General features: G+C 58.1%; 2 protein-coding genes across 13 annotated transcripts in view; one reads left to right on the top strand and one right to left on the bottom strand.

Moving 5' to 3' along the window:
- Positions 1-19,154, top strand: part of PDE4DIP (phosphodiesterase 4D interacting protein) — a 37,925-nt gene extending 18,771 nt beyond the window's left edge. For 4 of the 11 annotated variants that reach the window (XM_066555889.1, XM_066555888.1, XM_066555880.1 and 1 more), the window contains 33 exons: positions 27-242; positions 744-902; positions 1,272-1,385; positions 1,610-1,747; positions 2,029-2,208; positions 2,439-2,633; positions 2,944-3,078; positions 4,068-4,146; positions 4,678-4,766; positions 4,945-5,061; positions 5,518-5,655; positions 5,982-6,097; positions 6,710-6,837; positions 11,543-11,631; positions 11,746-11,894; positions 11,995-12,310; positions 12,402-12,570; positions 12,689-12,805; positions 12,885-13,353; positions 13,954-14,189; positions 14,407-14,458; positions 14,728-14,945; positions 15,103-15,297; positions 15,835-16,041; positions 16,195-16,320; positions 16,423-16,542; positions 16,632-16,809; positions 16,891-17,015; positions 17,227-17,328; positions 17,470-18,050; positions 18,123-18,261; positions 18,362-18,408; positions 18,603-19,154. In XM_066555889.1, the coding sequence (XP_066411986.1) occupies positions 27-242; positions 744-902; positions 1,272-1,385; positions 1,610-1,747; positions 2,029-2,208; positions 2,439-2,633; positions 2,944-3,078; positions 4,068-4,146; positions 4,678-4,766; positions 4,945-5,061; positions 5,518-5,655; positions 5,982-6,097; positions 6,710-6,837; positions 11,543-11,631; positions 11,746-11,894; positions 11,995-12,310; positions 12,402-12,570; positions 12,689-12,805; positions 12,885-13,353; positions 13,954-14,189; positions 14,407-14,458; positions 14,728-14,945; positions 15,103-15,297; positions 15,835-16,041; positions 16,195-16,320; positions 16,423-16,542; positions 16,632-16,809; positions 16,891-17,015; positions 17,227-17,328; positions 17,470-18,050; positions 18,123-18,261; positions 18,362-18,408; positions 18,603-18,635 (5,472 nt within the window). In that variant the 3' untranslated portion in view covers positions 18,636-19,154. The remainder of the gene's footprint in view (positions 1-26; positions 243-743; positions 903-1,271; positions 1,386-1,609; positions 1,748-2,028; positions 2,209-2,438; positions 2,634-2,943; positions 3,079-4,067; positions 4,147-4,677; positions 4,767-4,944; positions 5,062-5,517; positions 5,656-5,981; positions 6,098-6,709; positions 6,838-11,542; positions 11,632-11,745; positions 11,895-11,994; positions 12,311-12,401; positions 12,571-12,688; positions 12,806-12,884; positions 13,354-13,953; positions 14,190-14,406; positions 14,459-14,727; positions 14,946-15,102; positions 15,298-15,834; positions 16,042-16,194; positions 16,321-16,422; positions 16,543-16,631; positions 16,810-16,890; positions 17,016-17,226; positions 17,329-17,469; positions 18,051-18,122; positions 18,262-18,361; positions 18,409-18,602) is intronic. The other 7 variants (XM_066555890.1, XM_066555884.1, XM_066555886.1 and 4 more) reach the window with 6 other exon arrangements.
- Positions 19,155-19,351: 197 nt separating this feature from the next.
- PRKAB2 (protein kinase AMP-activated non-catalytic subunit beta 2) lies at positions 19,352-27,417 on the bottom strand. 2 transcript variants are annotated; one of them, XM_066556041.1, is made up of 8 exons: positions 27,368-27,417; positions 24,273-24,450; positions 23,901-24,067; positions 22,968-23,061; positions 22,272-22,392; positions 20,955-21,088; positions 20,587-20,655; positions 19,352-20,236 (listed from the first exon to the last, which is right to left on the bottom strand). In XM_066556041.1, exons 2-8 carry the CDS (start codon positions 24,432-24,434, stop codon positions 20,159-20,161), a joined length of 825 nt encoding a protein of 274 aa, XP_066412138.1. In that variant the 5' UTR covers positions 24,435-24,450; positions 27,368-27,417; the 3' UTR covers positions 19,352-20,158. The 2 variants fall into 2 exon arrangements, with proteins under 2 accessions (XP_066412138.1, XP_066412139.1); XM_066556042.1 differs by lacking the exon at positions 27,368-27,417 and having other exon boundaries at positions 22,278-22,392; positions 24,273-26,333.
- Between the last annotated feature and the right edge of the window lie 33 nt (positions 27,418-27,450).

Genomic DNA, 27,450 nt, shown 5'->3' with positions numbered 1-27,450 from the left:
TTTCTGTGAACCCTGCTTTTTGGTAGGTGTCAGAGAGCCCACTGTCACCCCAGGAGCAGCAAATGTCACCGCTCGATCTTCAGAACGCCCTTTTCTGCACCAAGCTGGAGGTGCAGAAACTGAAGAGAGCTCAGCGCCAGAAGGAGCATCAGCTGGCTGAAGCCAAGAGAGCAACCCAGCTCCTGGAGACCACGGTCCATGAGGAGGAGCAGCAGAAAGAGGCAACCTGGAAACACAACCAGGTATGACAGGCACTTAGCCTGGAAGTTTCTGGGTTTACACAACTAAGGAGCACTGAGGTGGTCAATACTCTGCTCTTGTTCAACATTTCTGCCAACAGCAGACTGGGCACACTTGCCTAACCCCTTCTCACATGTGTGTCAGGGGGAATTCTCCAGCCTCCTCAGTGTCATAGCTGAGGATTCCGAATCAGCAAAGACCCTTGATAGTGGGTATGTTGTCACTTGTACATCACTGGCTGGTGCAAATGTCCCATCTCTTTTTGTGGTGTTCATGTCCCCTGCTGCACAGCTTAGCTGTGATTGACTAAAGCTCTGCCTGTGGCCAGAGCAGGGGGTTTAGATGGATGGATACCCTGGGCAATGAAATAAATTCAAACACCATGGCAGTGTGTAAAGTTGTAGCATTGCTGATAGCTGTTCTCACAGCCCTTCCTCAGACTGGCCTACTGTTTATGGTTGTGTTGAAGACTGAATTCCAAGGTATTTGCCTTTTCCTTCCAGGAACTGCGTGCTGTGGTACAACAGCTGCAGGCAGAGCTGCAGGACAAGGCTCAGCAGCTCCAGACTTTGGAGTGGGAGAAAAGCCGTGAGCTGCAGGCCCAGGAGCAGAGAGTTCAGCGTTTGATTCAGCAGCTGGCTCACAAGGAGCAGCTTCTGCAGGTGAGATCAGCAGAAAGATCTGACTTGAGCATAATTAAATGGAGTCCCTGATCCTACTTTCATGTTTGGCCATGCAAAAGTCTGTCTGTAGCTTTCATGCATGTCCTTTGAAGAAAGGAAGGAAGGAGAGGGCTTCTGGGCCCCCAGGGTGAGGAATAAGACACAGGTATCCACATACCTCAGCCCCAGCAATGCCTGGTGAGGCCTGGCAGGGCTAGTCAGCTATCCCCAGGTGCTGGGGCTACCACCCTTCAATGTGGAGGCTAGAGCAAGCATTGGGTGGAGGAAGTTATCCCTGTGTGCTGCTCTTGGGATGGGGGAGGTTTCTGTACTGTCAGTTGTACTAGGGAGTGTGTGTCTGATCTCTAGGAGTCCAGGGAGCTTCTGCAATGCCAGCAAAGCTTGGAGAAGAGCCCCGCAGCCATGAATGCCATGTTGGAGAAACTGCAGCAGCGTGTCAGCGACAGGGATGCTGCTCTGGAGGTGAGCACATGTTGTAGGCAGTGTTTCAGCTGTCCCTGAGGCTCAGCCTTTGGGTTACCATCAGCCCAGGCTGACCCCAGGGGTGACCATATCTTCTGCATGCTCTTCATGGCTCATCCTTTGAGAGGAGTCCCCCTGGCAGGAGGAGCTGAAGTCCAACATACAGAGAGTGTTGGCTGCAGAGCCCCATGCCCCCATTGTGAATGATGCCCTCTGTCACCCAGAGAGCAGTAGATGAGAAGTTCTGTGCCTTGGAGAAGAAGGAGCAGGAGCTGCAGCAGCTGCGCGTGTCCATGCGGGAGCGCGGCAGCGACCTGGAGAGGCTGCGCAGTGTCCTCTGCAGCAACGAGGCCACCATCCACGTGAGTGCTGGGCCTGCACAGCCCAGCAGGGCTCTGGGGACGGGCTGTCAGACACACCTTCCTGTCAGTGCTCTGGGGACGGTGTCTGCAGGTGTTTGGCTTCCTCTGGCCTTGTGGTGGGGCAGGTTCCTGGGGCACTCTTGTTTGGGCTGGGCAGAGAGGCCACCTGGAGCAGATGGATGAATCTGTGTGACTCTGCTAGCAGTAGAGAATTTCCAGTTTTGCTTAATTTGGGATTAAGTTTGTGTCCCTGCTTGAGCTGCTTCTGTTGTGGTACTCAGAGCCTGGAGAGCCTCCTGAAAGCCAAAACCCTGGAACTGGAGCAGGTCTCAGCAACCTGCCAAAACCTCCGCTGGCTCAAAGAGGAGATTGAAGCCAAATCTGGCAGCAGGCAGAAGGAGCAGGAGGGGATCATCCAACAGCTGCAGACCTGCCTGCATGACAGGAACAAGGAAGTGGAGGTAAGGCCTTAGCTTGGCTTCCTGAGCCTTCAGCCAGTTTGTCCATTGAGAGAGTGGTGCCAAAGCAGAGGCTGCTGCTGCCTCACATGAAGCTGTGCTCAGTGTTTGAAGGCTGGTTGCTTCTGGCACTTGAACTTACCTGTGCCTGCTGACACTGCTCCCTCAGCTACACCCAGGCTGGAGAGTCCTTGAACAACTCCCAGTCTCATTCTTTCCTCCCCCTTGCTCAGGAGCTTACAGCAACTCTGCTGTGCAAGCTGGGCCCCGGGCAGAGTGAGGTAGCAGAGGAGCTGTGCCTGCGCCTCCAGCACAAGGAGAAGATGCTGCAGGATCTGCTCAGTGACCGGAACCGGCAAACCGTGGAGCACGATGCCGAAATTCGGGAGCTGCTGCAGGCTCTGAGCACCAAGGAGCAGCAGAGCAGAGTGAGTTTTGTGCAGTGCCACAGTGGGAGGCTGAGGTGGGTGGCACTGACTTTAGTTAAGCAAAGAGAAGCCCTGGAGTGGACTGAGAGAAACAGAGGAGTTGGTTCCTCTGTATGTGAGGGGCTGGTGAGCAGAGATGGGAGGGCTGCACTGGAGTGGGGGTGAGGGGCCAGGAGCTGGTTTGCAGAGCACTTGGAGTCTCCAGTGACAGATGAATATTGAAGTGGTTTCCCTTAGTCTCCAAGGAAGAAGAGGGTCTAGGACCCTCACCCTGGTCATGGCCCTATCCCTGATTTTCCCCCTCAATCAGGTGGCTGCAGAGAAGATGGCACAGGCTTTGGCTGAAAGGAGCAGTGAGCTACAGCTGCTGCGCCAGCACGTGTTGGGGAAGGACCCTGTTGGGACCCAGTCAGCTGGTGCCAGGCCATTGAAGCAGGACAAACAAGTAAGAATCGTGCACTGTGTTTCTCTGCCTGTGGCCTTGGGGTTTCAGAAAGAACTGATTGCCACAGAAGTAAATAGGAGAGAGAAGAGCACCACAGAGAATGATAGAAATGAAAGTGGGATTACCAAAAAGTCTTCCTATAGAAGAAGGAGAAACTGAGGAGCAGGAATGCTGCCTGAGTGTTCTGATCTTGATTTCACCAGCCTTTGTCACTCAGTGTCTCTTTGTTTTGATGGAGCAGTAATTGGATCCCTGGGGCACATGAGAGTATGAAAGACATCCACCCTTTGACCTTGTAGCATTGACCCACTCCTTCCTTGGGCTGGGCTGCCTTGCTGTATTGTAATCCCCTCCCTGACATTGTCACATTCTGGTGGGGACAAGAGAGCTAAATTTAGGTTTCACTAATTCTTGGCAGAGCCTGCTGGCTGTTTGCTGTCTCTTCCACAATTGGAGTTGGTATTTTTAAAGCAGCTTTGCTAAAACCCCCTTTGAGGCTGAACACAGCTCCAAGGCTGCATATGCCATGGCTCCTACTTGAGCAGCTGTTAATGGTTTACTGATGAGCTGACTTGTTAAATGTTTTTAAGCAGCTGTAAACAGGTTTCTATTCCCAGCTCTAGAGACTTCCAGGGATGTGTTTTCCTTCCTGCATGGTCTCTTTGGGCCACATCTGAGATAAAGATGAGTCTCAGTTGAAATATGGTCTTGCTGCAATTGATGAAACCTGTTTAGTCTTTACTGTGAAGACACTTGCTGCCAGCAGCTTCCCAGTGCCAAATAAAACAAGGCCAGTGCCCTCTTCCCCGCAAGTACAACTTCTGGGTGCAATTCACTTGTTCCTGCTGCCAGGCTACATCCCCTTCATTGTCTGTTCACATTTTAGAGGTGTCAACAGAACAGCCAGCAGCTTTGCTGCAGTCCTGGAGTTCTGGGGAAGCTGTGTGTTCCCCATGAAAATGCAAACCTGCAGACTTTTATGTTTTCAGGAGATACTGCAAAGAGCTTATGGAGCTACAGTCATTGCTGGATCCCCACAGGAAGACAGCAGCTGCAGGACAGAGGAAGGTCAGTGTGGGACAGCATCTTTTGAGGTCCCCAAATATGACCAGGGCTTTCTGCCGTGGGGAAAACATGATTACACAAAAGTGAGGAACAGTAGAGAACTTTGAACAAGAGAATTTTGAAATAAAGCTCTGCCTGTCTTCTGGGTGGTGTCTGAGAATGGGAGTAAGAGAAAGAGAAAGGCTGCTTTTGGGTTTGAGGTGAGGTGTTTCTGCTCAAGATCTGATGCTGCCCACTGGAGAGTTTTTGACTTTGTTTCAGGCTGAGCTGAGACAAGTGTGTAACTGTTTTGGGTTTTGCCTTGGGACCAGGACACGTGAACTTTGCCAGGGGTAGGACAGCAGGCCTGTGATGTTGCCATTGCTTTCAGCTGCTCTTGAAAGACCAAGCAAGGAAGAAAAGCATTTACTGAGAAACAGTGTGATAGGGAGCACAAGCACCAGGGCCCTGTCTTGCCAGAGAGGGATTGTGTGTGATCCTGGGGTCTGAACTGGCACACGGTGTTCCTGCAGAGTAACCAAGCTGTCTTTGCAGTTACAATGTCAGCAGCAGAACTGGAGAAGGATCTTGTCAATGCCAAAGAGGAGCTGGAGCTAATGGCAAAGAAGGAAAGGGAAAGCAGGGTGAGCTTGTGATGGAACCTGTGCTGATCTCCTTTGCTTTTGGGAGACCTTAGGGGCCCTCACTGGAGGTTTTGGACCCTGCTCTTGTGAGGGTACCCCAGTGAGAAATGGAGGGCAGTGTCCTGCAGGGGGGTGTTGGCTTTCAGAAGTCTCTGAGGGGCTTCTCTTCCCTCTGCAGCGGGAGCTCACTGCTCTCCAGTCTGTCGTGGCCACACAGGAGGAGGAGCTGCAGGTGCAGGCCTCAGATATTGAGTCCTTGACCAGAACCATCCAGATGAAAGAGGACCTCATCAAGGTGAGATGCTGTGCTAGGCTGGGGGAGTTCCACCTGGGAATGCTGCAGAGGAGTCTCTTTGTTCCCCACATCCTCGGAACAGCGTGGCTGGCTATACCAGATGCTATTGCTGCTGGTTTGCCTACAGCTCTCTGGGTTCCTTTGGCCAGAAGGCAAAGGCCCCAAACCCCCAGACTGTTCTTATTTGGTGTTTTGCTCTTTCTGTACCAACCACCCTCCTTCAAGTCCTTTAATCAGAATGCACCCTTCTTGTGTCCCCTCTTGGTTCTTACTGAACACTCTGGTCTGTGCCTAATCCACTCTCAGTGCTTTGGCATTTTTTCCTTAGAAGACCTGGATCTTTCCAAACACTGGAAACTTCTGGCACTTGCATTCCAGGGAGGTTTGCAAAGGTGCAGCTGCCTTTGTTACTGATCCCTTCCTCACTGAGCTCTCCTGCTGTTTGTTGGGTTTCAGGATCTACAGATGCAGCTGGTGGATCCTGAAGAAATTCCAGCCATGGAAAGGCTGACACAAGAAGTGCTGGTGCTTCGGGAGAAAGTGGCCGTAGCAGAGTCCCAAGGACAGGAGGCTGCTGGAAACAGAAGGCAGCAGGTAGTGTGCCAGTGGGGCAGGCTTGGATGTGCTTGTGCTTCTGCTGGCACTCAGGTATGAGGTTTTGTTTTCAGCCTTTAGATAGGCCAGGGTGTGCTTGTTCTTGGAAGCTGGCTGTGTGTGATTGTGGGAATACAGAGGAGAAGATCAGCTTTCTTTAGCACTTGTCCAAAGAGCAGAGGCTTTTGGGAGTCCAGGAATGACGTGAACCAACTTGAACACAAGCAAGAGAGGAAAGGGAATTCTCAGTTTGTCAGGGACAGGTAGATAACCTCCTTTGGTTTCTGTCTCTGTTTAAGAGCTGCACCTTGTCTCTTCTCTCCAAGCAGTTGTTACTGATGCTGGAAGGGCTGGTGGCTGAGAGGAATCGGTTAAATGAGGCTCTCCAGGCAGAGAGGCAGCTCTATGGCAGCCTGGTGAAGTTTCACACACACCCAGACAGGTAAGTGAGGCTGCCTTGGCTCTGTGCTGCCCTGCTCTGCAGGCAAGTCTGAGAGTTTTCAGTTTTAGAGGGAGTCTAGGCAAAGGATCAGCCAAATGCCTCTTTGAGAGTCCAAGTTTTAGGCTGCCTTTTTCCCTTGAAGAGGCTGCAGTGGGCAGCTGTCATGGCTGCCTAAACTCCCCCCATTGCCATGAGATTTCCATCTCTCTTCCTTGGCTTATCTTTTCCCAGCTCAGTTTCCCACCCACACTTGGCCACCTTTCAGAGGCTGCTGTCAAATTCTCAGCCAACTGTTGGGTTGATAAGGATCCCTCTAGGTGCTTATCCAGGCAGTTGCCTGTCCCCTGATTTAATCCCCTGCCCTTCACAGGGCTGCAGCCTCTGGGATATTTGAGCTACCTGATAGCAAAGGGAGCACATAAGTGGAGTGCTTGGGAAAGTACTGCAGAACAGCTGCGACTCCGAGGCCCCTACCGCGGGCTGGGGCCTTTTTTGGGGGTGGCTGCGCTCTGGGGAAGTTGGAGGTGAGGCAGCAGGTGCTGGGCCGCTGGCTCGGTGTCTGAGGGCGGGGCCGGTCTAACCCTCTTCCCTCCTGTGCCGCGCTCCGCTCAGCGCTGCGAGAGACCACGCCCTGCAGGTGGAGCTGGAAGGGGTCCACGAGCTGCGGGGACAGCTGGAAGAAGCTCTTGGAAGAAGCTTGGAGTGTTTGAGCAGGCTGGAGACACAGGGCGCCATAGGAGGTGGGGAACAGGAGCGTGTGAGAGTCCTCCCCCAGCATGCCTTCTGAGCACTGGCGCTCGCCCGCCTGCCACGGAAACGGTTCACTAACCTGTCTCACTGACTGAGCTTTGGTACTTGCTGTGGTACGATAGAACTGGGGCAGGGCTTCTTTTTTGTTTTATTTTTGAGCTGCTTTGGAAACGGCGATCAGTGCAATCCACCTGTGTCTCGTGTACGTTCCTGTCTGACCCACCCTGGTGGCCACTGATGTATTTGCACATTCAAATCATTCCATTTTAGTTATTCCCCTCTATCTCCCTTCTTTTCCAACCACCATGGGCCAAATAAAGATTCCCTATCTCTGAAGGAAACACCAGATGTTTTCTATCATCTCCCAAGTGCATGAGTGTGAGTTTTTGTATTCCCTCACCATTTTTCTTACCCAGTGACACCCACCCCTTGGGTTGATGGTGGCTGGCCCAAAGGGAGACAGTGTATCTGGAAAAGTGTGTTCCAGAGACAGAATTCAAGACCTGGGGACACTTGCCTGGGCCTTTTACACAAGACTTGAGTGTAGAACCAGCAATTCAGTTTATGCTTAAACCAAATCCTACTCCAGTGTTAATGATTTTACTGACTGGCTTTTTTTCCTAATTGTAAGTTGTTTCAACATAATTTGGGAGTGCCTTCATGGGAGAGTTTCCTCCTCTTTAAGACAGATGGTCTGGGGGGACTGAGACCTGTCCCTGCTCCCAGGGTCTGGGCTGGGTCTGCTCCCTTACTCGTAGATGTACATATCCCTTAACATGCTCCACGTGTCCCTTGGGCCATGGACAGGACCCTGTTTCTGAGGTGTCTGTCCCCCTTGGCCCCTCTGCATACCTTTTCCAGGCTCTCTTCCACCTTCTTTGGGAATGTGGGAGCTGGTGTGAAAGCTGAAAAACAGTAGCAACAACCCTGCAAGGATCAGGGCTTCCCATGCACAGTGGGCTGTGGATCTGCTGTCTTGTACTCACTTCTCAGAATGGCAGGAGCAAATTTTGCAGCTCTGAGCATCTGTTTGTGCTTGCTGGGGAGGCTGAGCTAGGGGCAGGCAGAGCAGAAGAGCTCTGTGGTGCTGGGCTGCACACCTGGACTGAGGCTGCTCTGCTGCATGGCTCCCTGCAACTGCTTCAGATGGCACCACCTGTGCCTTGTGCTGCCCTGGGGGCTTCTCCTCCCTGTGCCCCCGGGGCTGGGAGGCAGCAGAGCTCCCCTTGGCACCCAGCAGGGCAGCACTGCCCCTCTGGGTCAGCACTCAGCTGCACTGTGACTGGAGCAGTTCCCCTGTGGCTCAAAGGGACACAGCTGGGAGCTGCTGGGCAGCTCTGGACTTTGTTAGCTTTTCCTTTCTTTGTTTCATCTCATTCCCTTCTTCTCACTTCTCTGTGTAGCACCATCTTCTCTTCATCCTTTTGCTTCTCACTTTGTAGAAGCCTTTGTGTCCCTGTTCTTACCTTTCCATTTTCCCCCTACCATCCTGGCACTGATGCCCAGCTGGCCCCCTGGTCCCTTGGGTGCCATGGAGCCCAGGACCCAGCCCAGACTCGTTGGCATGGCTGAGAGGAGTCTTGGCTGGTGCTCGGGCACCTCCCTTCTCCACCTGTGTCTGTTTTGCTGTAGATCTGTCCCTGCCTCTGTTAGCATCAGTGCCCCTTAGGGGCAGTGTTATCCTAGGCTCACGTGCCCCAGCTTTTCTGGCCTGTTCTTTAAGGCCCCCTCTTATCTCTGATAGTCCTGGCTGAGCATTCCCTGCCTGAGATCACCCTCTGTCAAACTGTGCAGTGCTTTGTGCTGTCTCGTAGCTCTTTGTGGGAGTCACTCTTTCCTCTCTGAACTTCCCTGAGGGCCTTGCTTCCTGTCCCTTGTTCCCAGCAGTGTGAAGGCTCCTGTGCAGCCCCTGTACCCGAGTGTCCCGTGCTCGTGGGCCGTGTACAATTTGCAAGCATGTAATTAATTCTCTGTGCCTTCAGGCTGGGCTGAAAGCCTGAGGAGTGTGTGGGAAAGCAGAGCTGTGGCTGCATCTCTTGTCTCCTGTGCTGGTGGCGGTCACAGAGCTGAGCAGCCTGGTGTGCTCCTGCTGTGATGGGGGCTCAAGCACGTGCTGAGCACCAGCCAGGGCACAGCTGCCCTGCGTGCACCCATCTCTGCTCCTCAGCCAGCTCCCTCTTCTGCCCCTTGGTTTTAGTTGGGTTTGGGGTCCTTTTTCCTTGAGAATTGCGCTCCCTTTTACTCAGCCCCGGAGCACTGGGAGCCACGTGGAGCTGTGGGCAGTGGTGAGAAGTGGGATGCTGTGCCCTGGCACAAGGGCTGGTCCTCAGAGCAGCTGTGTGTCCCTGCTGCGGTCCCTCAGCCACGGTGACCCACCTTGAGAGCCTTGTGGCCCTCAGCCCCCAGCAAAGTCTGCGGCCGACGGTCTGACCCCTCACCCTTCCGGGCCCCCAGGCACTGCTGCCGCCCCGGCTGCTTCAGCCGCCGGCAGGTTCTGGTTCTGTCCCTGGGGCTCCGGGGCTGGGCTCTGGCTGTGCCGAGTGCCGCCTACAGGAGCTGCTGCTTCCCCGCGCTGCTGCTGCCGCCGAGCCATTCGCTCCCAGAACAGCATTTCTCTTTTGTGTGGCACTGATGGCTGTCCTTGCTCCCCGGGGCACTGATGGCTGTCCCTGCTCCCCAGGGCACTGATGGCTGTCCCTGCTCCCCGGGGCAGTGATGGCTGTCCCTGCTCCCTGGGACAGTGTTGGCTGTCCCTGCTCCCCAGGGCAGTGATGGCTGTCCTTGCTCCCCGGGGCACTGATGGCTGTCCCTGCTCCCCAGGGCAGTGATGGCTGTCCCTGCTCCCCGGGGCACTGATGGCTGTCCCTGCTCCCCAGGGCACTGATGGCTGTCCTTGCTCCCCGGGGCAGTGATGGCTGTCCTTGCTCCCCGGGGCAGTGATGGCTGTCCCTGCTCCCTGGGACATTGATGGCTGTCCCTGCTCCCCAGGGCACTGATGGCTGTCCCTGCTCCCTGGGACAGTGATGGCTGTCCCTGCTCCCCCGGGCACTGATGGCTGTCCTTGCTCCCCGGGGCAGTGATGGCTGTCCCTGCTCCCCAGGGCAGTGATGGCTGTCCCTGCTCCCTGGGACATTGATGGCTGTCCTTGCTCCCCGGGGCACTGATGGCTGTCTTTGCTCCCTGGGACACCACTGCTTGCGTGGACAGGCTCCACCGTGCAGGTGGTGTCTGGCCAGGTTCAGCAGTGACGTTCCCCACATTTTTGCAGCCTCATGGCACACAGGGGTCTCCTGAGCGTGTCCCCAGCTATGAGCATAGTGCAAACGCCTGCCCTGCTGCAAGGCACCTTCCTGGCTGCTCCTTGGCTATTCTTCCTGAGAGCCAGATGCATCCCTGCTGGCTTCCCCTTCAGCAGTGATGCTTGGCATCTCTCTGTGCTCCCCTGCTCTGTGTTCTGCCTTGCCTGGCAGCTCCAGAGTTGATGGATTTGGCCACAGGCAAAGCAGTTACCTCTCCTTTGGTGCACAGGCAGCTGTGGAACCTGCCCTTTCACAGCTCTAGGGGGTAGTCTTGGGCCCTGTCTAAATATCTCCCCCTGGGGAGAGGAGGGATTTGTGACCGTGTTCACAGGGGTCTGAGGATGAGGGAAGAGATGAGGATCTGACTCCATGTTTCAGAAGGCTTGATTTATTATTTTATAATATATATTATATTAAAACTATACTAAAAGAATAGAATAAAGGATTTCATCAGAAGGTTGGCTAAGAATAGAAAAAGAAAGAATGATAACAAAGGCTTGTGGCTCGGACTCTCTGTCTGAGCCAGCTGACTGTGATTGGCCATTAATTAGAAACATCCAACGTGGGCCAATCACAGATGCACCTGTTGCATTCCACAGCCTCTCAGCTTCTCAGGAGGAAAAATCCTAAGGAAAGGATTTTCCATAAAAGATGTCCGCGACAGGGATTGGGGATACAGCCACGTTCCAGCTGCCCAGACAAGGGGCTCGAGTCCTCACCCAGGGTTTGGCACCAAGGGGATGGGAGCAGAGCTGTGTGCCAGCAGAAGAGCATGACCCCAGCTCTGCCCAAGCTCTCCATGCACATGTAGGGACACAAGTGTCCCTTTAGCTCTGCAAAGCCAGCACAGGGCTTGCAGGGAGCCCCGGGCCATGCCCGACAGCACAGCTTGGGCACTGAGGGCAGGGTGGCTGCTCCCGAGCTGCCCCTGCCTGGGCGGGAGATGTGAGATGTGCACCCCAATCCTCCCAGCGGGGTGGGGCAGTCCAGGGGGGCTCCCTGCCCAAGCTTGTGCTGCTGCTGCTGCTGGCTGTGGCGTGTGGAGCGGCTGCAGGGTGGGTGGTGCCCGTGTCTGTCTGTCTGTCTGTCTGTCAGGGCAGCAAGCACAAGGCATGGATGGGGCAGGAGCCATTGCCGTGCTCCCATCCCCGGGGCTGTCCCCTCTCCCAGAGATGGGCCAGCACAGAGTGCAGTGTGCAGGGAGGGGGTGGCAGCACCCAGGGACGGCAGGGGAAGCTCGGTCCAGCCGGGAGTATCCCAGCAGCGGGTGTGAGTGAGAGCAGACACCGCCCTGGGGCTGCCCGCAGTGACCATGGGTACCAGCAGGAGGAGGGGACAGAGGCAGCGCTGCCAGTGCCGCTGCTCTGAGCGCCCCGTGTGCTGTGCTGTCCCCCAGGTCAGGCCGCAGGTACACACACCGATGGCAGCACCAACTTCACCGACAGCATGAAGGAGGAGGCGGCCCGTGGCTCGGCACCCCAGCAGGTGAGTCGGGGCAGCGCCAGGCCGGGAGCGGGGGTGGCGGAGCTGGACATTGCGCCACAGCCAAACCGCGTCCCAGCCCTTGGGAAACGTCCCTGTCACCCTTTGTGCCTCTAGAGCAACCCCCGGGCCCGCAAGGAGAATGGGGGCACCGAAAGGAGCACAGCGCCCACCGTGCCCGAACGGGAGCTGCGGGCTGAGGAGGAGCTGCGGGAGCTGAAGGCGCAGCTGGAGGAAGCCGGCTTCTCCTCTGTCTCCCACATCAGGCAAGAGCTCTGGGGCTCTGGAGCCGAGGGTGGCAGTGGCCGGAGGAGACACCCTGCATCCCGGCCTCTGCCCGTCCTTTACCGTGCCTTGTGCCCCCAGGAAGGCGATGCTGAGCCTGTGCCTGGAAAACGCGGAGCTGAAGGAGCGGATGGGTGAAGCCACGTCGCTGCTGGAGAGCGGGGAGCAGGAGGAGCCGGGGCTGGGCAGCCCCCTGGCCCCCGAGCCCCGGCGGCTGCCGCGGAAGAGCCGCGGGTCCCTTGGGGAGCGCCCGGCCGGAGGCAGCGGGGATGGCCCAGGGCTCCCGGCAGAGAGGGGAGCTGTGCCCACCAAACGCCCGGCGCTGGAGACCCGAGCCCAAGGTGATATGCCCAAGAGACCCTGCCCTGGCAGCCCCGGTGGAGGGGACGGGAGCCATGTAAGTGCGCAGGGATCCGGGATGGAGATGAAAATGGAGATGGGGATGAGGGTGGAAATGCGGAGCTGACAGTCCATCTCCCCTCCGGCAGGTGGAGGGCTCGGTTCCTGGCGGGGGCTGGCCCGGGCTGGGCGCAGAGCTGCGCTCCCAGGTGGCACAGGGCCAAAGGCAGTGCCAGGAGCTGCAGGACAAGCTCGCTGCCTCGGAGGCCACGGTGCGGGCACAAGCTGAGCAGCTGGAGAAATACCACGTCCTGCTCCGTGAGTTAAAGCCAGGGTGGGGTGGGGGCGTGTTCTCAGCCCCGTGCATGGGCTGTGCATGGGGCAGGGGTGGTGAATCCTGCCCGGGGGGCCCTGAGCTGATGGTGCTGCCCAACAGGTGAACCTCAGGCACAGCAGCTCAGCAAGCAAGTGCAGGTGGACTTCCAGGACCTGGGCTATGAGACCTGTGGGCGCAGTGAGACGGAGGCTGACCGTGATGAGACCACCAGCCCTGGTAAGGAGAGCCAGGGCTCCAGGGATCCCTGTGCTCTGCCCCACTGGCACAGAGGAGTGACACACTGTGCCCTCTGCAGAGTGCGAGGAGCCAGATGTGTTCAGTGAGACCAGCCTGGGTGAGGAGCTGGGGTCTCCGTGCCAGCCAGGAATGTCCAGAGTGGGCAAAACTGCCCAGAAAACCATGGAGGATGTGGAGGCCCTGCACCAGCACATCCAGGACCTCAAGGCTCAGCTGCTCAATGCCAACAAGGTGATCCAGAGCCTGCAGCGCCGTGCCCGCTCCATCTCTGTCACCAGTGGCTACACCTCGGGTGCTGAGCGGCCCCTGGCGGCTCCCAAGGCCTCGGCGTCTCCAGCGCACAGCCTGACGGACGAGGACGAGGGCTGGCAGTCGGACGGGCACGGCACGCTGTGCCCACCCGCCCTGCGGGCACACCGCGACCTGCAGAGCCTGGTGCACCGCGTCACCCTGCTCGAGGCACAGCTGCCCGCGGCCAAGCACGGAGCCACCTTGCCCAAGGAGCTGCACTCTGCCACTTGGCCAGGGTATGGCCCTGGGGGCTGGGAGCAGATGGGGACATACAGAGATTTCCAGGAGCTCCCCGAGGCTGGTGGCTCCCTGTTGCTTGGTTTCCCTGCAGGCAGGTTCCTGCAGGGGTGTTTGTGTGGTAGGGCAGAGTCCCAGCCGTGGATGAGGCACAGACTCCCTCCACGGTGTAGGAGTCTGAATTGTTGCTAGCATAGTCCAGGGTAGGGAAGCAAAAAGGACCTTTGCATAATATCCACATTTTTGCATAATATCCACTTTTATTCAGCTGCACAGTGAGATGTTCAGCTCCCAGCACCCACACCCAGAGCGTCTAGCTTTTTCTCTATGGAGGTCTGGGGGCTGACCCTGGTCTGGGGGCAGTACAAAGGTGAGGGCCAATCGGGGAATAGGGAAGGAGTGGCTCAGGAACATAAGGAACAGACATAGGAACAGCGGAAGGAGCCAGTGGGGTCTAACAGCTTTTTGAGGGAAGCTTCTTGTGTCTTCCTAGACCAGGGACTGCCCCTCAGGGTCTCCACACCATGGCACTTCATCCCTGCTGTGTTCTCAGCGCGTCTGGCTGCCCTGTGAACACCCTGCTTGCCCATCTCTCCTAGGAAATACAACTCTCTGATCCAGGCCCAGGCTCGGGAGCTCTCCCACCTGCGGCAGGTGCTGCGGGAGGGCCGTGGGCTGAGCCGCAGCCTGGCCCAGCACCTGCGGGACGCCCTGCGCTCCTTCGAGGACCTCCTCCGGGGCACTGACATCGACTACTACCTGGGCCAGGGCTTCAGGGAGCAGCTGGCCCAGGGCAGGCACCTGGCTGAGAGGCTCAGCGACAAGCTGGGCATCAGTAAGCACCTCTAGGGGGGCAGTGGGGCTGGGTGTCATGGGCGTGTGATGGGTCAGGAAGGGATGCTTTGATGGGTGAAGAGCAGGAGGTGCTCTCACATTACGTGCTGTGTGGGATACCCACTTTGGTTTGGGCTGTCTTGCTATGGCTCTGTGTGGGACCAGGCATCCTGGGGCATGGAGACACTGACTGGCTCTTCTCTGGCTTGCTTTCTCAGGAGATCGACAAGACGGGGAGGATAAAACCAGTCATGAGCTCCTGGCACAGAGGTACCTGTTCCCAAGGAAGGCTTTGTGGGATGTGTTGGCATGGGCACCCTGAGGTCTATCACTGCTCTTAGGGTGGGGGCCCAGGGTGCCCTCGGGGTCTTTGCCCCAGGTGGATGTCCTGGGGCTGCTCTGCTCTGGGGATGGAAGCCTTGTGGGCACTCTGTATCTCTGAGCAGCCGTGCATCACTAGTGGGACACGGAACGTGGGGCATCATGTAGGAAAGGGCTGTGGGATGGAGCTCAGACCTGGTGATGGGCCATCTCCACAGGCTCAGCCGAGAGCTCCAGGAGAAGGAGAAGGTGATTGAGAGCCTGGAGGTGAAGCTGCAGGAGCGCTCTGAGTCCCCAGGTAGCAGCTGCCCACCCTCGGAGTCATCCCACTCTGCCAGCAGCTCATCCTTCACCTCCGAGGGGCTGGAACCCTGCTCTGATGGGGATGCAGCCAGTGAGTACAGCCAGTGCCACGAGGAGCCCGCCCAACACACAGGTACCACCAGGGGCCACAACTGCAGCACCCCCAGACACAGGGACTTGGCTTCTCGGGCTGTGCCAGGGTCCCCAGAGCACCAGGGAGGAGGGGTCTCTGCCAGGCTGAGCCAGAGCCATGTGACACCCCTCTCTCTCCATCTCTCTCCTGTCTCTAGGCCTTCACTTTGACTCCTTGTCCCAACCTGTTAGTGCCCCCCTGCCTGCCCTGGCCCCCGGGCTGTCCCCCTTCCTCCCTGCTGGGCCCCCTCCTGCTGCGGCCCCGCCACTCCTGGGCTGCTGTGGGAATTCTGTCTGCTCCCTGGCTGAGGCACAGCAGGAACTGCAGGTGCTCCGGAGGCAACTCGGAGAAAGTGAGCACACTGCCTCTTGGCTTGGGTTTGGTCCTGCCTGCCCTGCATGCTGTGCTGTGACACATCATCCCCACCCCTTCTGACCTGCATGTCCTGCCCTTGATCTCCTCCTTCTTCTCAGGGCTATGGCTTTGAGGTTGGGTCCCACTGCTCTGGCTGGGGGACAGTGGGAACGTGGCTTTCATGTAGAGAGGACCTGATGGGTTGGAGGGACCCATTCTGACACAGCATTAGCCCTAGGTGTAGACACTGGCATATTCCAGATCTTCTAGGAAAAGGCTGATTTGGTAAGGTGTTGTGTAGGAATTGGGTGGAGACCCTCAACCTTGTGTCATGTAATCATCAAGTCCTGGGAGAGCCCCTGCTCCTCAGGGGGAATAGGTTTGGTTGGGACAGGAGGTTAGTGATGGGGACACTGGACTGCACTGTTGAGAAGAGCAACAAGGGGGGGAAAAGCAGATGAGGGAGTTCGTTGCCCCATTCTTCCTACCTGCTCATTGTCCTTCTCCTCCTCCCTGCTTTGTCCTGTGTGTGCAGGTGTGACACTGCCCATGGCACCAGCAAAGCCCACAGTGCCACTGGGCCCTTTTGGAGAGGGCAGCAAAGCCCCAGCATCGTTCTGCCGACACGGAGCCCTGCAGGGCCCAGCTGAGCTCCCCCATGGCCTCTGGGACGTGCCCCCGCCCGGCCAGCTGCTCTATGGGGCCCTGCCCCCGGGGTACCCCTGTGGGCAGAAGCTGACAGGTATGGTCCATGGTGGAGAGCACAGGGCATCCCACCTGCCTGTGGGGTACTGGGAAGAGATCCAGCACCACAACAGCTGCGGGACAGGGCTCTGCTGTGGAGAGGGGCAGGCCCAGCCTTTCCTGCCCTGAGCTGTGTCCCTGGCTGTGGCAGGGGCAGACCTGCTGGAGGAACACCTGGTGGAGATCCGCAACCTGCGCCAGCGCCTGGAGGAGTCCATCTGCACCAACGACCGGCTCCGGGAGCAGCTGGAGCGCCGCCTGGCCGGCAAGGGCAGCGGTACGGGCTGGGGCTGCGGGGCCAGGCCTCTGCACATCCCTCTGCTCACCCCCTGCACAGCAGGGCACTGGGACAGAGACTCAGCACTGCTCCCCTCCACAGGATTGCCCAGTGATGTCTATGCCCAGACACCGGAGCTGGGGCTGCAGCTGAGCAGGGAGAACCAGGCTCTGCACGAGGAAAACCGGACCCTGCGGCTCCAACGGGACCACCTCTCCCAAGGTAGGGCTGGGCCAGCGTTCTGGGGCTGAGCCCCGGAGGGCACTGGCTGAGTGGGGTGGTGGTGACACCTCCGTGCTCTCTGTTCCCAGAGCTGGCACGGGTGCAGGAGACACTTGTGGCTGCCTGCTCCCGGGCACGGGAGGCTGAGGCAGAGCTGGGCCAGTGGCGCGGGAAGCAGCGGAGGCTGGCAGAGGAGCTCTCCGAGTGCCAAGAGAGTGTCCGGCAGCTCCGGGACGAGCGGCGCTCTCTGCAGGAGGACAATAACAGGTAAGGTTTGGGGTACTGTGGCCTTGGGGCCACAGGACTGGGAGCGGTGGCTGGCACAGGACCCACGTGTCACCTCTGCAGGCTGCAGCACTCGGTGACGCTCCTGCAGCAGCAGAGTGAGGAGCAGCGCCTGCTCCTGCAGACCCTGCGTGCGGAGCTGCACGTCTACGAGAGCCTCCCGGGCCCCTCTGCTGAGACACGAGCAGGTATGGGACCCATGCACGGCATCCCTGCCCAGCCCCTGCCCTTGGGGTGCCTGGCCCCTCTGCAACCCCTGGGTGGTCCCAGACACTTCTCCTGGGGCAGCAGGTTGCACACAGTGGCCCTGCTGGCAGGCAGAGAGGGAGGGCAGGACCCCAGCAGCCCCAGGCACAGCGCCACATCTATCTGCAAGGGCTCAGATGTTTCTTGTTCCAGGCTGCTTCCCATCTCCTCCAGTGCGTGATGTTGGCACTAACTCAGCAGCTCCCCTCCTGTCCCCACTGCCCTCCAGCACGTCGGTGCTCCGGCGGATGGACGGTGGGTTCTGCTGAACGCGTGGCAGCACCCTTGCTGAGCAAGACTGGAGAGCTCAGAGCAGAGTCGAGTGCCTGGGATGGGACAGGGTGGGTCACCGGGGGAGCGGGCAGTGGTCCTCTCCTCACCCAGCTTGCTCCACAGAGCCACGCGGGGCAGACGTGCTGCTGAGGAAGAGCGAGGGACTGACGGGGGCTCACGTTGTCGGCCGCCTGGACACGTACCGAGCCCTGGAGCAGCACATCGTGGAGGGAAAGGCCTTGGCCCGGGAGCTGATGTGTCTCACACGCCCAGCACTCGGGCTGCCCAGCTGCCCGCTCCCGGCAAAGGAGGTAAAGCGTGGGCAGGACGGGGCAGGCAGAAGCTGGGGGCCAGACCCTCGGTGCACCTCAGTGCATTACGTGGCTCCCGAGCCCAGAAGCAGCCCCGAGGGCTGCAGGGGCAGCTGGAGGCAGGGAGCCTCCAGGCCAGGGAATGCTGCCGGCACTGCCCAGCTGTGCCGGGCTGAGCAAGGCCACTCCCCGGCTGCGGCGGGATGGGGGTGCCCCGGCAGCATCTGCTCCCGCACCCTTCTCCCGCAGGCCCTGGGATGGACGGGCACGGGGCAGGGGCATCTGTGGGGAAGCGCCAGCACCCTGCACGGCATCCTGGAGGAGTGCGTGTCCCTCCTCGCTGCCTTCTGGAGCACCGTGCTGCCCGTGAGCCCTGCCCAGCACCAGGGCAAGGTGAGCAGGGGCTGGGGGCCGGCGGGGCACTGGGGCCGGGTGCTCAGAGCTCATCCCCCGCCCCTGTCCCAGGAGCAGGTGCTCCAGGGCGAGATCGCAGCACTGCGGGCCCGGCTCTCCGAGAGGGAGGATGCTCTGCAGAGCACGGCCAGGCGGCTGCGCAGCACAGCCCAGCTCAAGGACAGCATGGAGCAGTTCATCGTCAGCCAGTGTACGTGCGCTGGTGGCACAGCCAAGCTGGCCTGCTCCCCACGTGCCCATGTGGTTCTGTGGCACAGGGACCTCACTGACCCCATCTCTCTCTCCTGCAGTGACTAGGACCCACAGTGTGCTGCGCAAGGCCAGGACAAACCTGGAGGTGAGTTTGCCCTGATGCCCTGGGGATGGACACAGATGGCACACACCCCTGGTGGCTGTCCTGGAGTGCTGAGGGAGCTAGGTGACTGTGGGGGACACAGGGACACATTCTCCTCATCTGTCCTCAGCTAGCATGTCCCTGTCTCCAGGGCACAGTAGTGCTCTTCCTTATTGCCATGTGTTGTCTCTTGCCAGGTGAAGGCCCAGCAGGCCCTGCCTGTTGCGTGAGCCCATGCAGGGCAAGGAGCAATGGCCAGCATGGAAGAGCCCGCTGGCTGCTGAGCTGAGCCGTGCCAGAGGGCTGGAGTGGACCCTATCCCTGCTGCTCTGAGGGCTGGGGTGAAAGGGGTCTGGGATGTCCAGAGCTACACAGTTAGTGGGTTTGGGCTGCTGTGGTGGTTGCATGCCCTCCACCAGCCTTTGCTTGGCATGGCAGCAGCAGCTGCTGGCTTGGCCTTTGTCTGGCCCATGCTTCAGCACTTGCTCCCTTCCACCCTTCGTGCTCAGAGTGGGGTGACACAGCCCCCCATGCTGAGCACACCTTGCCCTGGGACCTGGTCCCCTCTGTAACCCCGATGAGTCCCTGTCCCTGCTTGTGGATGTATGTATATGTATATAGACAGAGGTATTGGAAATGCGCTCTGGGGACTCGGCACATGTCGGGGCCCCAGCGCAGGAAGAAGATGTAAGAAATGCCATATTCTGTTCAGTGGCTGAAGAGTCCCCAATAAAGGTTTCCTTTGGGTTGTGGTGTTTCTGGCATGCCTGTCTGCAGCCGTGCTCCCCCTCCCCAAACCACCTGCAGCACAGGGTGCCAAAGGCCCCAGCTGTCCCCAGGGGGTGGCTCTGTGCCCTACCTTAACAACCCAAGGACAGCTCTGTGCTGCACTGGGTGCTCCCTTTCCTCCTCTTCTGGACCTCCTCTCCAACACCAGGCAAGCAGCACCGAGAACAATAAATACTGTAATAAATAGAGAACCCCCTGTCCCACGGCACTGCTGCGGCAGCAGGCGGTGCAGCCGGGGTCCTGGAGTGCCTGCCCGGCTCTGCTCTTCCCAGGGCATGTGCCAGTGCCCCTCTGGCTGTGACAAAGTCAGCCCTGTCCCACAGAAGCAGCTGATATTGGGGACAGGGCATCGCAGTCCTTGATGGTGCTCTCACAGCAGCAGGTAAGAGTGGCTGGGTCCAGCTCTACTGTCCATCATGCTGGCTCGACGCTGAACCTCGCGGAGGTTCAAAAAAGCTGAGGGGCAGCCCCACAGCCAGGGCTGTGGAACAGGGGGCAGATGTCAGGCTGGAGTGTCACAGAGCCCCTAGCAGACAAGGTGGCCTTGGAGATTCAGCACCAGGGCAGCAGCACAACCTTCAGAAGAACAGGATGTGTTCCTGGAGCGTGGACTGGGTGCAGTGCCAGGACCACCTTGAGGCCCTCACAGGTTGGAGAAGACAGGCAGGGTGAAGCCCTTTTCGTGTTGGGCGTGAGGAAGGGCTGTTCTGGTGAGCAGCAAAGTGGTCCCAGAGACTCACAGAAGCCAAGGGAAGCTGCAGGTGGGTGGAAACCAAGGGCTGAACCACGCCGGTAGGATGGGACAGCGTCACAGGCCCCAGTGGCCCTGAGCTTGTTGCCGGGGCCCGCGTCCCTGCCAGGTTGGAGGCTGGAGCCAGTGGCCAGTTGTCACACAGTCCCGTGGCCCAGTGTGTGCAGACAAGCGGCGTTTGGTGTCCTGCGTGGGGAGCGTGTGAGGCCTGGCTCAGATGGGCTTGTACAGCAGCGTGGTGACGTACTTCTTCTTGTAGCGGTGCGTGGCACTGAGCACCATCACGCCATCCTGAGGGAGACAGCGTCAGCACCTGGGGCCAGGGCACCCCTGGGGCTCAGGGAGCTGCCCCAGCCTGTCCCTGCTGCCCCCACTCCCACAGCCAGTCCAATGCACAACAGGGCAGCGGGGCAGAGCTAGGGCAGGGTCTGATCCATGCTTAGCTCCCCCATGCTGCAGGGAGGCGGCTGAAGGGAATTGTCAGGAGGTCACACCCTCTGCCCCTGTGCGTGCCACCCCTCACCAGGCAGCCAGCTCCCATCTGCACCCCCAGCTGAGCAGGTTCTGCTCCCTGCAGGTGCTGCAGGCTCCTGGAAGCCAGAGCAGCTCCACACCTGCAGCCTTGTGGGACCTGTGCTTACCTTGATGGAGAGTGCGTAGAGGTGATTGAGCATGACGTGGTTGGGCTCGGGCAGCAGGGCTGGGTCACACTACGAGGAGAGGAGTGTCACAGGGGAACAGCAGAGCCCTGATCCCCCCGCCCCTGCCAGCACAGGGAGCTGCTGTCTCAGGCAGCTTGAGCTAACACTGCCTCTGGCTGTTCTGAACAGGCACAGAGCTCAGCTAAGCACCAGAGGCCAAATCAGTGTGGAAAATGGGACAAGTGACTCTTTTCCTAGGAAATGCCAAGGGCTAGACCCCAGCCAAGGGCAGCCCAGGCTCCCTGCCAACAGGACTCCCTTTGTGACCCCAGTGTGGCTCTGTCAGTGGGCAGTATGCTGGTACACACCGAGATGTTGGTGTCCTTGTTGAGGATGACCTGGAGGAGGTGAGGTGGGAGGATGGGTGGGGATTTGAAGCGCTCTTCAGGCCGGTACACGTACATCTCCTGGCCATAAGGTCCCGGTGGGGAGCTGGATAAATCTAGAGACAAGACAAAGGCAGAGACATGAAATGACTGAAGCAGGATGGGCGAGCACAGAGCAGCTCCCAAGAAGCTGAGAAGGACTCAGCAAGGTCTTTCAAGCACAAACATCCTCCACAAGCCATGGGCAGAGATCTATTCTATAGCAACAGGTCAGCCTTTTCACAGCAGAAAAAGCAGCTGGGTGAGCCCATGGCAATTCCAAGCAGGGCTGTAAGCTGGTACATGCACTGACACAACACAGGCACCCCATGTTACCCATCACAAGACCCCTCAAGCACATGGCTCAGCCAGGTCCCTCTCCCTGCAGGAAGCAGCTGGCATGCTCCAGAGCTGTGCCCTCAGCAGCAGGGGCACAGGGAGCAGGCTGCTCTAGGTGCTGCCTGATGAGGAGGTCCAGGGAAGGCAAACAGGAACTCTACACTGAGCAGCTGTTCCAAACAGGGGAGGGACCTCAGGAGCTTGTGGTCACTGAAAGCTGGACTGGCCACATCTCCCAGCCACATCTGATCTGAACCTTTGGTAACAGCCAGCCCCCAGAAGGGCTCCATCTCCTTGGGCTGCTGCTGCTTGCTGGCTTCTCTCCAGCAGAGCCTCTCTTGCCCAGGCTGGGAAAGGACATGAAGCTGAGCTGTACCTGAGATGGGGCTGTACCAGGGACACACACACGACTGAGCTTCCTGCCAGCATTTCACACTGAGCCAGCACCACCAGTGCCTGTGTGGTAACCCAACCTGCTGCTGTAACACAAGCAGACAGGGAGGTTTGCAATGTGCTAGCACTGGTACAAATTACCTTGGCATGAAAACCAAGAGTAGGTGCTGAAAATAAACTGGATCCTGCTATCACCTAGCTTGTACCCTGGATCAGATGACTTACAGTTGATCAGACAGAAAGGGCTGATGTTCCTGGCATTTCCCAGTCTGAAATGGCTCCCTCAGCCACGCACTGCAGCAGCTCTGCTCTGGGATGGTGCTAGCACAGAACAAGTTACACCAACACAGCCTCTCCAGAGGGATGAGGCCTCAGCTGTGGGCTGAGGAGGACACGCTGCCCAACACTGCTCATCCCCAGTGAAGGCTCACACCTCTGCCCAGGGGGTCTGTGCACCCAGAGCAGGGAGTCTCAGAGCAGAGGAGGTGGGAAATAGCACATGCAAAGCTCTAATGCCACAAAACTCACCCCGACCTGAGGTTTCTGAGCTTTCCAGGGAATCCACCTTCAACGCATCAAACACCTCGAAGTCAGACTTCTTGACGTGGATGAGGTTGTTTATCGTCCCCATCTGGCTGGTAACCACAGGCTGGAAAGAACTGGAGTGAGAATCTTTCTATGTTCAGCTCCAACTGAGGCACATTCAGTGCTTCCTAGATCCTCCCAGCCCAAGCTGTCTTTGCTGCAACACTACCTCTGAGCACAGGAGGCTGGTGTCCCTCTCTGTCCTACACTTGTAGACCTCTGCTGTTTACCCCGGGAGGATTTTCCTTTATCACAGACTCCTACATCACCTCCTATTTCCATCCTCCATCCTGCTACATGCCCATGGGTAGGTGTGTTGTCCTTCCCATGCTGCTCCCCCATGATTCAGTTTGGAAGAGAACCTGTAAGTGAGTGCTGACCTCATGGCCCATCTTCCCATTGCCAATTCTCAGTGGGACGTGACGGCCTTCTGGCATTTCCCTGCCCTTTCCCAATGGTTCCCCATAAATCATGACTACGTCCAGAGGAAGCAGCCTCTGAAATGACTCAGGGGATGGAGGTGTGCCTTTTGTTTCAGGAGACAGTCTCTGCTCTCCCTGTTCCCCCTCTGCTGCAGTTACATCCTGTCTAGTTCCCTGAAGAAGAGAAGATCTGAAGGGATAAAGCTTGGAGCATTACCTCCGATGGATCGTGAACCCACTGGCCATCCACAAAAAATTTGTACTGGTGCTCTCCTTCTGGAAGGTCCAGGATAGCAACAAAGTCATTGTGGCTGTGCAGAGAGAACAGATGTGCAAAGGCATCAGCCTGTTGATGCTCTGAATGCTGCTCTTCCATGGGGCCCTAGGAACCAGCACTGCCCAGCCCCTCTACCCCTCATGCAGGGTCAGGCTTGCTCATCATCAGTGACCCAAGGCATGGCCACGACAGGCACCAGCATTCCAATGCTCCTTTGAGCATTCCATGGCTCAAAGCCCTGGCATTCCAGCTGCAAGTGCCAGTCCCGCCCTCCGTGCCCCGAGAAAGTGGAGGTGACAGACACCCTGCGCAAGACAGGCTACGAAGAACACGTGGGCAAAGCTCCTGCCCTGTGCTGGCACAGCAGGACAAGGGCAAGTGGGACAGCTCTGTTTGTCAAATCTGAAATTGAGATAAACTCATTCCAGATTAATTGCTAGAGTCCTACATGAGCTTCCATGTAAGTCACAGATGTGCTGCAGAACAGTGAGAACATCATTAGGGCAGGAAGATATGTGAGGGACAAACAACTAACACCCACTGGCAGCCATACAACTAGGCATGGGCTAATGCTGCAGCCAAGGGAAGAGCTGACAGCTTCCAGAGGGCTGCTGCATACCTGGGCAGGGCTCTGCTGCCAGCACTGGCTGCTGTGTGACATCCAGCTGGGCATGCAAAGTGGCCCATCCCGTCCTGTCCCTGTTTCACAACTTCCCACTGTCCCTGCAGCACCATGCAGGGATGGAGCTGACTATGTATTTGCCTCAGACCCACAGCTTGAGTGAGCAGAGAAAAGCCAAGAGAGCAAAGGAAAATGTTCTCTGCTCTGGAGCAGACATGAACATAGAGTAAATGACTTGAGGGACTGGCTACCTCTTGATGAGTGGGATCTTGGTGCTCCAGTTGTTGAAGGATCCGGAGATGAAGACCTCCTTGCCTCCATCAGCCCAGCGTATGACAGTGGGACGAGCCTGTTGGGATGGTTTCACTGGCTCCTCCAGGTCTGGCTGCCATGACACAAACTCCTTGTCCCCAGGAATCTGGGCAAAGAAAACCAGAGAGATGTGACCGAATGAACACATTCACGCAGCTGGCCTCTACCAGCCACACACAGGAGCACCACAGAGCTCCTCCAGGCCCCCAGCTCCCCAGAGACGCCTGGCATGGCTGGAAGCACAGCCCCACACACAGGCAGTGTGCCGAGGCTCTGGAAGGCAGGCAGGGAAGGCAGCAGCCAGCCCCTACCTTGGAGTCGTGGGAGCTGAAGACGCTGGGGTCGTCGGTGCTGCCCACCATGATCTTGTGCGGGTGCTCCTTGGCGGGGTGGGAGGCACCGGAGCCGTCGGAGCGCTGGGACTTGGAGCCATGGCGCTCCCCTGACACCCGCTCGCTGGTGGTGTTCCCCATGGCCCCTCAGCAGCCCCTGGCAGGGACACACAACAACACTCTGCCTTTGCCCACGGCCCTGGCAGCAAGGAGAGGAGCAAAAGAGCCGTCTCCCAAATGTTCTTTGCCAGTGGAGATGAACAGCAACCCTAAAAAAGGCCCCAAGTTCATTTCCACTACCAAGTTTGGGAGCTGAATGGGAATGCAACAAACAAACAGCTTGACCTAATTATAGCCACATCCTTAAAACCATAACTCTAGCTAAGCTGGTAATTGTTAAGACTCCAAAACCAATACGACTTCACCTGTGTCCCACATCAACCCTTGGCACCCAACAGAGTAGAGCTGATGGGAAAAATAAAGCCAACCTTTATTGTCAAATCAACTGCCTGGTGTTAACAGAGCCTCTTTCACAGTCCTGCAGTCAGCTCTACAGACAACCCAGCAAGAAAACAGCCAGGGAGTGAAAGTAGCAGCTGTTTTACAGCTCCCAACAAGTCTCCGAGAGCTCGCAGGCAGAAGAGCAGAGCCTTGTGCCTGCAAAGGCGACAGGGAGCATTTAAAGTGTCCGAATGGAATCGCCCAGGCTGGAGCTTGTCCAAGGAGCAGGGCTAATGCTGTGGTGTCTGCAAAAAGCTCAGCTCTCAGCAGCATTCACTTATGATTCACCAGGCAAGTCACCGTGTCAGCTGCAGCACAGCACAGCACAGCACAGCAAGGAGGACCATTTGTTGTCACCTAGCCAGCACCTGCCCAGCTCTCTGCAGGGACACGGTGAGGGAAGGGCCCTGGCCACCTCAGTGTCCCTCTGCAGCTGGAGATGGCCCCCATGCCCAATCTCACCCAGCGCAGAGAAAGCAAAACACAACTGACCAAGCCATGAACAACCACACGCCTTTTAGGATAAACAACAAAGTCACTGCAAGCTACACAGGACTCTTCAGGCCTTACCCTCTTTCCAGGAGCTGAGATGGACTGGGGTTTTTGCCCACTTCCAGGCTTATTTTGCAGCTTTCAGCTTACTGTGGGATCTGCAGAGCAAGCAAGGGGACAGCCAGCCTTGCTTCATGTGCTCACTTGTGACATTTGGAGGTTTGTTTAAAAGATCAAGTTATATGAAAGGTGCCAAGTGAGGCTGCCAGCCAAAGCCAGGCTTTAGAACATTATGGAGCAATTACTACAGTATTTCTTAAATCCTGAGGGCTAAAAGACAGCTCATGTGGGCAGCTAAGCCATACCCTCACCCCTCTCAGTGCAGATCAAGTACACCTGAAGATCCAGGTCAAATGAGCTGCACCTCTTGCTCTGACATCTTTCCCCTCTGCTCTGCAGAGGCTCAGACAGCTCCTCACAAAAACTGCCCCTGTACCACCAGACCTGCTGCTGAGGAGTTTCCTCTCCAGTATCTCCACTGAGGCTCCCTTACTTCTCATCTATAGGGAGGAAGGTGGGAAAGGCTCAACTTCCCTTGTAGCAGGACAGACCTGGGAGATATGTGCAGATGTTACCAGGTGTGAAGCTTCCCTTTCTCTTCTCTAAAAGTATTCCAGTCCCTCTGTCCCTTACAGGTTACGCTCTCCAAACAATCCCTGAGGTTTATCCCAGGTTCCTGTCTGGCGTGTGCCATCTGCATCCCCTGCATCACACACACAGGCACCCGGCCTGTGTCAGGACAGGTCTTTGTGCACAGCCTGAAATACCTGGCTTTGCTGAATTAACTTTTACAGCTCAAACCCTCCTGCATCCAGGCCAGCCCTTGTAGCACAGGGAGATGGTGTGACACAGGTACACCCAAGTCAAGGATAGAAATGCTGCCCACACCACAGCCCCAGCAAACCTCCACAACATCTCCGTACATCCCAGTCTGGCAGCGAGCCCCTGCCTGCCTGCCCCATCACCAGGGCCCTTCGGCTCCAGCCAGCCCCAGCTTCTCATGTGGAAAACAACATGTGAATTACACCCATTCCCCTCCCCGGGATGTGCCACCCTTGCTGCCTCCCACCCGGCCAGTGACCGCACTGGGAAGCACTGGCAGGCAGCCCGAAGGGGCTTCTGCAAGAGGGATGGGATGGGGTCTGTCCGGGAGCACCGGGAGCACTGGCAGGCATTCATTCCCAGGGCTCTGAGGGAAGGATGGGGTCTGTCCAGGAGCACTGGGAGCACCGGCAGGCATTCATTCCCAGGGGGTTTGAGGGAGGGATGGGGTCTGTTCGGGAGTATGGCAGGCATTCATTCCCGGGGGCTCTGAGGGAGGGATGGGGTCTGTCCGGGAGCACCGGCAGGCATTCATTCCCAGGGGGTTTGAGGGAGGGATGGGGTCTGTTCGGGAGTATGGCAGGCATTCATTCCCGGGGGCTCTGAGGGAGGGATGGGGTCTGTCCGGGAGCACCGGCAGGCATTCATTCCCAGGGGGTTTGAGGGAGGGATGGGGTCTGTTCGGGAGTATGGCAGGCATTCATTCCCGGGGGCTCTGAGGGAGGGATGGGGTCCAGCATCTCGCCGGGCTGACACCACCCGGGGAAGCCGGATCCGCCCGGACTCTCCCTCTTTCGGAGACGGGAACCAGAGCTGAGCCCTGAGCTCGCCGTAAGGTTAAGGGGATGAGCTGGGTAAGCGGGGGCGGAAAATCTGCCTCCGAGCAGGCAGGGCTGGGGCTGGGGCTCTGCTCGGCGGAGGCGGTGGCGGGGCTGTCACGGCGGGCTCGGCCCACGGGCAGCCGCGGGTCTGCCGAGGCCCGGGGGAGGAGCGGGACACACCGGCAGGGCCGGGCCCTCCCGAGGGGCTGCCAGACGGGGTCTGCCCGCTGCGGGGTCCAGGACACCGCTACACCGCGGGGACGCGCGGCCACGCCTCACCCACCGCCTCCCGCAGCGGCGCCCGGGGAGCCGACACCCTCACCCCGACCCGTGACACCCGCCCCACCGTCCCCGGGCCCGGGCCCGGCCCGACCCCACCTGCCGCTGCCGCCGCCGCCGCCCCGCTCTCCGCCTCCGTCCAAGATGGCGCCACCCCCCGCCGGCCGCTGCGGGGCGCTCTG

The sequence above is a fragment of the Molothrus aeneus genome, chromosome 9, assembly GCF_037042795.1.
Source record: "Molothrus aeneus isolate 106 chromosome 9, BPBGC_Maene_1.0, whole genome shotgun sequence".
Lineage (NCBI taxonomy): Eukaryota > Metazoa > Chordata > Aves > Passeriformes > Icteridae > Molothrus > Molothrus aeneus.
The sequence above is the reverse complement of the archived record's forward strand: the minus strand, read 5'-3'. Positions and strand labels throughout refer to the sequence as shown.

Coding starts and splice junctions, on each gene's coding strand:
- PRKAB2 (XM_066556041.1), bottom strand. CDS start 24,434: ATGGGGAACACCACCAGCGAGCGGGTGTCAGGGGAGCGCCATGGCTCC. Junction 22,393..22,967: donor GGGTTCACGATCCATCGGAG/GTAATGCTCCAA, acceptor AGTTCTTTCCAG/CCTGTGGTTACCAGCCAGAT. Junction 21,089..22,271: donor CTCAGAAACCTCAGGTCGGG/GTGAGTTTTGTG, acceptor TCTTGTCTCTAG/ATTTATCCAGCTCCCCACCG.